This window comes from Carex rostrata, chromosome 17 (assembly GCF_964058835.1).
Source record: "Carex rostrata chromosome 17, lpCarRost1.2, whole genome shotgun sequence".
Taxonomy (NCBI): domain Eukaryota; kingdom Viridiplantae; phylum Streptophyta; class Magnoliopsida; order Poales; family Cyperaceae; genus Carex; species Carex rostrata.
Window position 1 is genome coordinate 6,690,961 of NC_135934.1, and position 11,779 is coordinate 6,702,739.

The window sequence follows — 11,779 nt, forward strand, 5'->3', positions numbered from 1 at the left end:
AAATTACAATACTCAGCCAGACCAACAAAAGTAATACAGTATTTATTTTGACATAGGATATCCATTTTTAAATTTGTGTCAGATTTAAAACTGACAACTCAGATCTCATTCTAGTTTGTCAGGTAGTGCACTCGATATGAATTGCTGTGAGTCAAGAGTTCGTCCGACATCCAATCAAAACTGTTCGATTTGCGTTAAAATTTGTGACAATTTTAATACATATGAATATTAAAATTGTCTGCACAACTCTTAATACGGATTTTTTTTTGATTAAAAAGGCCGAAGCCCATCTTCTATTGAAGAGAACAGTTAAATTACACCCTTCAACGGAAGTTCAAATCAGCTAGGTCCACAAACAATAAACCCTTACAAAACTCACAAGGAAGGAGATCATCAACATGACAAGCACAACCAAAAAAGCTAGAGCAGACAGCAGCTGCCTAGCACAACCAAAAAAGCGAAGCCACACAATGGGGCTGTGAAAAGTATATGTAACTACAAAATTTGGTAAGGTGTCCACATTCATTTTGAAAGGGCTATGCTCCATAAAGCATCAGCTGGATTCTTGGGCGTCAGTAACGGTGGAGGAAGCAACCGCATCATTTGGAAGCCAACTTGCCAAAGGGAGAACATCTAGGTCAGAGGGAAGCCAAAACGCTGTAGCAGCAGCCACCGGCTGTGTCACCCGACCTGTCCAATAGTGTACAAGAGAAAGAATTAGAAAAATGAGATGTCTAATTGATTTTTGTTTACCTTGTTCAAAGCATAAGTCGTTACGGTGCTTCCAAATAGACCAGCATATGGCACTGCAAACTAAGAGAAAAGCAGATCTTTGTTTATTAGGGAGTTGGTTAGCAAACTGGATTACATCTACAAAGCTGGTCCAGGTTATGCTGGCATCTTGGCACGATCCCATATAGAACCATATTTGTTTGGTATAAGAACATGTGACAAACAGGTGGTTAATGGATTCATCTTGGTCACAAAATTGACATTTAGTTGGACCTGGCCAGCCTTTCTTCTTCAGGTTGTCGGTTGTTAAAATCCTATTTTTATGAGTAAGCCACATAAAGATGCGAATCTTAAGAGGTATTGGAACCTGCCACCACAACATTGCATTTCTAGGGAGAATACCGCAAAAGTTAAGAATTTTGTACATGGAGCTAACCGTATACTTCCCATGAGTTTCCCAACGCCAACTAAGCTTATCATTAAGATGAGTATACGACAGGTGGCTGATGATTTCAAGTATTTCTAACCATTCTAGATATTGAATATTATCTAATGCCCTACGAAAAGCAAGTGCAGCTCCTTGTGTATTGATGACAGTTTGCAAGAGAACATCAGTGTTAGAACATATATTGAATAAAAAGGAAAATCTCGAAGCCAAAGCACAGTTTTGATACCAAATGTCAGTCCAAAATAGGACGTTAGTATTGAGGCCAGGGGTATAAGAGACACTAATATTACCTAAAGAAGACAAAGCTACAATATAACTCTTAATACGGATTGAACGATTATGATAAGACATCTAACTAAATTTGATCATATTACATTGGACTGCCCCTATTTTATGCGTGTTTCTTTTGCTTTCAGATTCACAATGCATATTCGATTTTTTGTTTTTTTTTAACAAGGTTACAATGCATATTCGATATTCCCACCTAACACCTTTCTCTCTCTCTCTCTCTCTCTCTCTCAGAATTTACAAACCAAAGTGGGCCCAGTTGACTTATTTATAGGCCTCAATCCGATCCACGTATTAATATATAGTTCAGTTCAACCGCACGTTCTTTGGAGCGCAACGTACAACACTTCCCCTTCCAATTGGGTTTTTTTATTAGGCGCTGTGTCACTAACTGCAACTCATATTTTATTGGGTTATTGGGTTTATACATCCCGTGCTGCTCCGTAAGGGCCCTAATTATTTGGACTCTTATAAATTTAAAAAAGAAAGTTGCAATTTCTTAACGGGCTGAACAGCTCAGCAATCATTTGCATGCAAATTTTCAATTGGGTGTTTCTTTTCTTGCTAGAGGAAAACAAAAACAAAAAAAAGATGAAAAATAATAAGATGAGACTTCAATATTCAATTGTTCGGGAAAATAAAATTCAGAAAGTGAAAAGACATTTTCATCCCTCCCACCAGATCCTCAAATCAGCTACTACCCTAAGAAACATACTATATGGAAAAAAAAAATACTTATACTATACTTGACTACAATATTAAGTAAATAAAAGAAAGGCATATACCATATATACTGGCCATGTTTGTTCTTTTCTTTCATCTTTTATATGTAACAGAAACAAAACTGATTATTTTATTATATATGACACTACAAGCGATTTTTGCGAGAAGACTATAAAAGAAAAGCCATCTTTACAAGAAAAATGTAACAAAAACAAAAATCTATAGCATTCTAACAGACCAGAAATCTATCGGCCTTCGTTAGTAAATGAAATCGAAATAGAGTTTCTCGAGTACTCTTCAGCAATACTGTGCAGATTCGTCGACGTCCTTGTGGTCGTATCAGTGGTACCAAAAGTGGTACCAGTATTATTTGAAAGGCTAGCAGTAGAGCTAGTCCATCGGCCAACCCGGCCATAAACCCCAGGTTTACCGGGAATCGGTAAGGTGAAAGAGTCACTAGAGAGAATTAAATGAATGGTGTTCATGTCAGGTCGATCTGACACAATAGATTGACAGCATAATAGACCGAGCTGGATACACAACTGGACCTGTTCAGTGTAGTTGCAACTGGAGAGTGTCGGGTCGATAATTTCCAGTGCTCTTCCTTCTTTATACAGCTTCCATGTCTAAAAAGGAATAATAAGGTATAAGTTGCACTTTTTTTTATTAGTTAAAAATATTTTCACTAATACTAATAAGGTAGAAAAGAGTTGACCAAATTATTTGACGGAGACACTTGGAAAATTGATATATTTGTTGAGGTTAATGTTTTTGGGTCCAAAATGGGTATTTCTAAATTTTTAGGGACCACAATGTTCTACATCACACTCGTCATACTAAAACAGCAATGGACTGGGTACTAATCAAATTTGATTTTATTGGCTTTTATTTTTCCTTCCTGCTTTTCCCATACTTTTTACTGGCTAATTGAGGTTCTCTGTGCAAAAATACGCTCATTTAAGAACTAAATATAAAGTTTACAGAAGTAACAGTGCTATAAAGATCTGTTGGAATAGAATTTGTTAAAAATATTGCACCAACTAACAAAATATATTCTAGAACTTACATAACTAAGAAGGTCGCTTTTTTCTTCATCCAAATATTTTTCCATATTTTTTCGGCCACTGACAATTTCCAGTACTAAAATTCCAAAGCTGAAGACATCTGTCTTTGCTGATAAATATCCATTCATTGCATATTCAGGAGCCATGTAACCACTGGTACAAAAAGAAAGAAAGATAAATTGAATTACATACAGGACTTTGATATTGAAATTATTTTAAATATAAGCCCCTGCAATTTATTTTAATTCCTTTACAGAAGGCAAATTTGCAAAAGCTGAGAGACATAAAAGATTGCCTTTCAAAATACCAGTAGTGCACTAAAAGTGAAAATTGGAGAGTTATTTTTCTAATAATATGTTAAAGCAACTACAGTAAGCAACTCTTAATATGTATAATGTAGTTTTTTTCTTCTTCTTAGGTTGTTATTGGTAATTTAAAAAACAGTAAAGGTTTTTGATGTAGGTGCCACATTTATCTAAAATTATAACAAAACCAGTATCAGTTGCAAATATTATAAGAAACACCAAAAAAAAAATTAAGCAGAGCAAGAGTGAATTCAATTTTAATGAGTCAATTCAATGTTCAAAAAAGGAAAATTAGAAAATAAAAACTTACTATGTGCCGGAAATTCTGAAAGTTTCAACATGGGTATCATCATCTAAAAATAGTCTTGCCATGCCGAAATCAGATATTTTTGGATTCAACTTCTCATCTAATAAAATATTACTGGCCTTAATGTCTCTATGTATGATCTTCACTGGAGACTCCTCGTGAAGGTAAAGCAAACCCTTTGCAATTCCCACTATTATTTCAAATCTCTTCGCCCAATCTAAGACTGTACTTTTTTTCTTATCTGTGAATAAAAAATAAGATCTTGATATCTCAGATTTTAAGTAGGATTTATAAAGCAAGTTGATATGGAGCTAACTTCAGCTATGCGTTGTGTTCTCATACCCAGCTATACTAAAGTTTTAGAATAAGGGGAATTACATGTACACCCCTCAAAAATCTCGAAATTACATATCCCTACCCTCTAAAATTCATAATATCATATTTACCCTTTTAAATTTCAAAAACTCACAACTTTACCCAATTTATTCACTTTTCTATTAAAACCCATTTTACCCTTTATTAAGAAATAAAATATGCAGTATGTGTAAGAAATATTCGGATGGGTAAATACTTGATAAAATGATGGTTGGTACCAGATCTATACAATAATGGACTGGAAAGATTTGGAATAAACTTTTTACTGATAAATAATTTTTTGATGTATGTTAGACAGTTTAGGAGCTTAAAATGACTCTCTGGCACTCAATTTCAGCTCTAGATAATAAGAAGGGATAAACTAATTAGTGGGCCACAGGTACCAATAGTCAACTACCCCCAAAATAAGACAACAGCACCATATATTTTTTAATTTTTTTTTTTTTACTATTTTTCAGATAGGTAGAAAATTACTTGATCTAAAGATTCTAGACCATTTAAAAGTAGTGATTTTCTAACTATCTAAAAAAATAGTAAAAAAATATTAAAAAATGTAAAATTTAGTCTGCAGGGACATTTACATATGTAGATCATGTTGAACGGTTCAGATCAACCGTTTGAACTTTGAAAATGGAGATATTGAGCCATAGTACGGACCAATATGCACTATGCATAGTACCATAGCCTCACTCCTATTTAATTATCGTTTCATATTTGAGGGAAAGAGGGGGAGATGGGGATATGTACCAAAGAGGAAGCAGTCGAGGGAGCGGTTCGGAAGGTAGGGGTAGACGAGCATTTTCTGGCCTGACGTGACGCAACAGCCGAGAAGCGACACAAGATTCCTGTGCTGCACCCTCAGTAGCAGTCTCACTTCAGTCATGAACTGCTGCACACCCTGCCGAGATTCCAGCGAGAGCTTCTTCACTGCAATCTCATCCCCATTTTCTAACACACCCTTCACCAAAAATATATATAATTCATTAATGCAACAAAATTATTATCCTAAAGTATAAATTACAACCACATGTATAATTCATACAAAAATGTGCAGGGGATTTGAATGTTGATATCTGATTAAACTTGCCCAATTTTGTTTAGTTAGTTGACAAATCCCCAAGTTAACATAAAGAGAAAGCAACTATTCTTGTGGCATATTGGCATGTAACCATTAAATAAAGAGTAAAACCTATTTTTGACTAAAGTGCATTTGTTTACTGTCATAAATCACAGGTTTTGAATTTTTATTTCTACTCTTCATGTTTAATAGAAATATCTCTTGTGGCTTACTTATTTAGGAAAACAAAATGTATATATCTCTGTATTTCATGAAGGAGAAATCAAATGCTAATTTCTTCAAATCAATCCAGCTGCCCAAAAAGATAATTTATCCATGTAATCACCCGCTAAACTACAGTTGTTAAAGAACATAATCCACCAAATTCACAGCATGAAAGGCAAAGAACAGGTGAAAGCAGCTGGCACGTAGTAAAAGCTGTCCAGTATCTCAGTACATTTGTCTTTTCTTTTAATTTGTTGTAGTACAGTACATGTTACAAAGTAAAACAATAATTTAATCTAACAACCCATGCGCCACAACTTAAACAAATTTAGGCCAAAATAAGCAAATAATTAAAAAATTATAAACACGAAGGGTTTTACCTTGTAAACGGGACCGAATCCACCTCGGCCGAGGAGATTAGCCTCAGAGAAATTACCAGTAGCCATCTCCAGTGTCTCTAGCTCCATGAACAGGGTCCACGAGGCCGACTCCTGAGGCCGCTCATCGACTCTATCTCCGGCGCTCCTGCTCGATGTCCAGCAACCACACAGCCACACCGGGACATGCATCAATTGATCAATTGATAAATTGAAGCATAAACAAGTTCGTTTTTTTTTTCCCCGTAAATTCACCGATTGAATATTAAGACAAGACTAACAATTATTCATCGAATAATAATAATATTTTTTAGCAAGTAAGCAGAGGCGATCTATAAAAAGCGGAAATCAAAGCGCGGGTTGATTACTCAATGGAGAAATCCTATCAACCAGAGGTAACCGAAATTTGAATCCAGATCTTGACGGTCCGATCTACTTTGGCACGAATATTAAAGTGACTTGTGCATTCCACTTGTGCCGGTTTGTCACAGTTTCTGATCGGACGGTCCGGATTTAAACTCAAATATTCTGTTACCTCAGAGGATGGGGACTCATTAAATAAATGAATGGAACTTCCAAGAGGCAAAGGTCTATTTGTTTACGCAATCAGGTGAACTTGTCTGATTGACCGATTCTATTTGGAGGACGATCTTGACTTGTCAGTCAAGTCAACGATACGGTGATGTGAAGTGACATAATTATGAGGTCTAATGATATAGTTATTTGACTATTTGTTGGCATCATAGAAAACTAAATTTGACTAAAAAATCCGGAAATTTTTTATCCATAAAAATTATTAAATTCGGAAAAATAAAAAAGAATATTTTATTTCTAACAAATATAGAAAGATCTGACTCATTGAGCCCAATTCAAAATATATTGATCTGACTCAATGGTTTATATTTAAATATTATGCTTTTCTAGAATCATCTGTAGATCAGAGTTTGATTCTTCTCTAATCGGATGGTCCAGATTTGAACTTAAAGAAAAGAAAAATAAAATGAATCTGAATCATTGAGTCTGGTCCATAATATTTGAATCAGACTCGATAAACTAAATCTTTCTATATTTGTTAAAAACAAGACATTCTTTATATTTTTATACGTCTAATTTTAATATTTTCTACGGATAAGAAATTCCAAAAACTCGTTACATTTCCTAAAAGTGAAAACTATATAATTTATGGGGCTAATATTTTGAGAGCTTAAATTACAACATTGAGAACATAGATAGTTTTTTTGTTACATAAGCCGAATTTGTTCTTAAAGATATTTCAATATTCTATTTGAACTCAAATGCACGTTAATAGAAAGTAGTCAATGCACTTATAATAAACTCAAATGGCCTTTTTTCTCTTATGATTATCAATAGTATTCGATATATTTTGTATGAGAAGGGTTGAAATGCTATTTTTTGTGCCTCCATTTTTAAAAACTTTAATAACTCAAAATTTAAATCTTAAAATTCAAAATAAAACTGTTGAATATGAACTACATCATTTTATCTATGCACGTGTAAAAAATTATGACATTTTAACTTTGTTTTAGTTATCATCTTGAGCTTGTAAAAATATATATTAATGTGGATAATTTTTAGACGTTGATTTTTCAACTTATTGATTCATATAAAAGCAAAATCAAATTGTAATAATTTTTTATGGGCACAAAGAGAAAACTAGTATCGTGCCCGTGCGTTGCGACGGGGCCATATTATATAATTGAATAGAATATGAAAAGATTTTGTTATTGATATTTGCACAAAATTAAGAAAAAAACAGAGATCCAAATAATAAATAACAGTAAAAGAAACAACAATAAATGAAAAAAAAAGAAAGATAAAATATAACATGAATTTTTTTTTTAAGTATTATTGTCATTGATCCTCTTCGATATAGTCAAACATTTTTGAAAATAAATAAATAAAATATAAAAAATATATTATAATTGTCCAAATTGAAAAAAATATAATAAAATACTATTTTCAGTTTTGACAAATTAACATAGATTGATGAAAACACATAGCATTAACTTGTTGACAATGCAAGCTGCTGAAACCCAAGATGTTGCTAAGTTGCCTGAAAAACCAATACGTAATAGACTCCTTTATAGAATAATTAAGAAATAGTACAGACAGAAACACTTTCACCAAGTTAAATGTTCAAAGGGGACATGAACCAACGTAGGATGATATTGAGAATGTAAAGCAAAATAAATTTATTGAATAAGCAAACTAAATTTATTGAACAGACACCAGTTCAGGACAACAAAATAGAAAATCCATCCAGGTGAACAGAACCCCCAAGAAAGAGTAAGAAGCACATACAGCTTACAATTTATTTTATTGGAAGAAAAATCATGTATAAAATATGAAATTGACTGTATTGGGGCAGAAATTCTTAGTCACGTTTCAATTTATTTTATTGGATGAAAATTTCATAAAATTGAGTGTATTGGGGCAAAAATCACGAATGTTTTGATGAAATTTATTGTTTATCTTGTTAGATGTAAAATTGGAGAAATTTTATAAAATTGCCTTACAAGTGAAGTAGATGAAATGAAAGTATACTCATAATCGGATGAAGATCTTTTAAATAATAATTAATTCTGAGTTTGTAATTAATTTTTGAGTTTATAAATATTGTTGGAATGGAAGTATATTCATTATCCCTTGCTTCAACTCTAGCATCCAATTTTCATTTTTCTCCTCGTTCTCACTTTCTGCACTTAATGTTCATTTACAGGAGCAGAGAAGATATACTCATCTATTTTGGTATGATGATGTTCATTTAGTTTTTGAGAAAGAGGAGCATGAAAGATAATCTAATGAAGATCTCTTGAATAATAATTAATTTTGAGTTTTGAAATTTTGAAGTTGTAATTAAATTTCATTTAATTAGTTGATATAGTTAATGGATTTTGATGATTGACTTTGTCGTTAATGGATTTTGATTTAGCATGTAATTCGATTTTTTTTTTTTTAAATTACATGTAATGTGGTTAATGGATTTTGATGTAATGACCTTTTCTTTTTATGTACTTGATATAATGGTTCTATACGTATTAATGGTTCTACATCAAGTAGCATGTAATTCGATCATTTTTGTTCCACTGCTCAAGTTCATTTAAATTGAAGCAAAGTGGCATGTAATGGATTTTGATGCAAACCCAAATCTTTATATATCATTGAATTTGCATGTGATTCTAAACACAAATTGAAGCAGGTATCTTAATTTATATTGCGCAAGTACTACTAAAATTCAAAAGCATGTGTTGTTAACTATTAGAGATGACAACCTTAGGTAGCTTTAGTATAGCCAAGAAAAGTCTATTCTTAACAATTTGATCTGATAATCCAAGAAGAGAGAGCACTTAGTTTCTCCAAAATCTTTATAAAATCACTTCAGATGCTATAATTTTGTATTTTATTCTACTGGTACGGGCCAATAGGAATGGCGCAGGTAGGTGTGCTCATCAGTGCTATGGTTGTTAGATAAAATACTACCACACTATTGTAGCAAAATAGAACTGTAGTCTTCACACAAATGATTATCCAAGTATCATTTTTAGTATTTAAATGAAAATGGAACTTATTAATTAGAACTCCCTAAAGAGCTGGCATCACAATCGCACTCATCATGGCCCCTGATTAGAACTCCTTAAAACAACCAAGTACAACACACACTAAATATGACGATATCCTTATTAGCGCAAGAATGAAATAGAACCATAGACACATAGTGCATTAGAGGGCTGCTGGAGAGAGAGAGGGAGAGGGCGCTGGAGGGCTGCTGGAGGCAGTGGGTTGGGATGGAGTGGGCGGGGTCGGGTCGGAGCAGAGGAGAAGAGCACGAGAGCTCATCTGATCTGGTCGAAGGAGAAGAGAACGAGAGAGAGAGAGAGAGAGAGAGAGAGAGAGAGTCACGCAAATCGGTCAGGTTAGAGGTTTATGGGCAGCACTAATAAATTAGGTTGTGATTCTTATCCGTTGGATTTACTGAACGATTGAGATTAAGTCACGCAAAATATGAGATATCAGAGGATACAGATTCGGATCAGGGAGGGAGGCGCACACAGCGAAATTTTTTTACGGGTAAATTTCGCTAGAGGTCACTAAACTTTGTTATTTGTCACGAATTGGTCACTCAACTTTGATTTGTCCCTTTTGAGTCACTCAACTTTGTTATTTGTTCCAATCAAGTCACTCAACGTTTTCCATCCAAATTTTTAACGGAATATTCCTATTCCGTCCAAAAAATTAACGGAATATACCCATTCCATCCAAAATTTTAACGGAATTAGCATATTCCATCCAAAAAACTAACGGAATTAGCATATTCCGTTAAAAATTTGGATTGAAAACGTTGAGTGACTTGATTGGAACAAATAACAAAGTTGAGTGACTCAAAAGGGACAAGTCAAAGTTGAGTGACCAATTCGTGACAAATAACAAAGTTTAGTGACCTCCAGCAAAATTTACCCTTTTTTTACAGATCTTAGAATCGAAATGGTGCGCAGTAAGTATGGCATTACGTGTAGCGGGTAAATATTTAACTAAATATAGACTTCTACACATAAGAAAAAAAAATTAATAAAAAAAAAAAAGTTATGTGATTGTAGGGCTGATATTCAATCCGAAAATTCAACTTTTAATCACAACCCTTGCAGGATCTAGACATTAAGCTTCTTAATAAGGAGGAGAGATTCTTAATAAGGAGGAGAGATAACATAGATCACATCTAACGGTATTATTTTGACGTTTAAGTTTTAAATTTTGAATTATTTAAATTTAAAAAAATGGAGGCATTCAAACCCTCGTCATTTTGTATTTGTAAAATTTTAAATTTAGTTCTATTGCTATGACAATTGTTTTCTTATAAATGCACATTAATTTAAAAAAAATAGTAGATTCAACATTAAAATTGAGTGACAAACTAAGCTATTATCAAATAATTGTTTGGAAATCATATAAATTTCATTATTTTTCTAAATTACATGTTATCGTCAAATTAAATAATATTCTATATATTAATCATATCATTACACAAACCAAAAACATTGCAGTCGCCTTCAGAAGAAAGAAAATAGAAAATATCAAACATCAACAGACTAATAATCAATTTCAAGAATACTAAATCAATTTAAGTTATGAAAATTCAGTTTTTGTGTTGTAAAAAAAATATTTTCATTTCACATAATTGGAACTAGCGCACAGGATCAAACTATAATCAATTTACATTTAATTGGAAAAAAAACTCTAGCATCTTTAATCCACTAATTAAATATATATTTTTTGGAACTTACTCTTTAATTAAATGTTTTCATTTTTCATCTTTCATTTAAAATTAATGATACATTGGTTAAATATATTATCTACTAATTAAGATAAAAGTCATTAACAAATTAGAAATAGTCTTAAATAGACCAAATCTTATAATCTTAAGCAAAACAAGTAACAAGTACACAACATGTTTTGAGAAAAAAAGCCTCCAATCAACACTCTCTCATTATTTTCAAATTTCAAATTTCTTATTTATTGTGGCATTAATTAAATAATTGAAATTTAACATATTTAAAGCTTTAAATTAGGTTATAAGAAAATTTCCACTCAATTTTCAATAATAAAATTTAAGCTTTTAAAGAAACCAAATTTATTTATAAAGATTTTGACAATGATCTAATTTTTAACCATATTGGTTTTATTGTTGATTTTCTCTATTATCTCAACTAAAGATAATTTATATTGATATTTTTTTTATCATCTCAAATGAAGAACATCGTAAAACAGAAGCGCATAACTATATACTTCCCCAAAAACCAGAATGTCATATATATATTTTTTTTCATAACAATATATATAAGATGAAAAGTATTTGCGCAAG

The 11,779-nt window shown here is 32.4% G+C and overlaps 1 protein-coding gene across 1 annotated transcript; it reads right to left on the reverse strand.

The window, feature by feature from the left end:
* Positions 1-2,226: 2,226 nt before the first annotated feature.
* LOC144568017 (cysteine-rich receptor-like protein kinase 44) lies at positions 2,227-6,280 on the reverse strand. Its single transcript, XM_078318235.1, has 5 exons — positions 5,905-6,280; positions 4,990-5,200; positions 3,871-4,108; positions 3,258-3,408; positions 2,227-2,817 (listed from the first exon to the last, which is right to left on the reverse strand). Exons 1-5 carry the CDS (start codon positions 6,091-6,093, stop codon positions 2,437-2,439), a joined length of 1,170 nt encoding a protein of 389 aa, XP_078174361.1. The 5' UTR covers positions 6,094-6,280; the 3' UTR covers positions 2,227-2,436.
* Between the last annotated feature and the right edge of the window lie 5,499 nt (positions 6,281-11,779).

Coding starts and splice junctions, on each gene's coding strand:
- LOC144568017 (XM_078318235.1), bottom strand. CDS start 6,093: ATGCATGTCCCGGTGTGGCTGTGTGGTTGCTGGACATCGAGCAGGAGC. Junction 5,201..5,904: donor GATTCGGTCCCGTTTACAAG/GTAAAACCCTTC, acceptor TTTTTGGTGAAG/GGTGTGTTAGAAAATGGGGA. Junction 4,109..4,989: donor CCTCGACTGCTTCCTCTTTG/GTACATATCCCC, acceptor TTTTATTCACAG/ATAAGAAAAAAAGTACAGTC.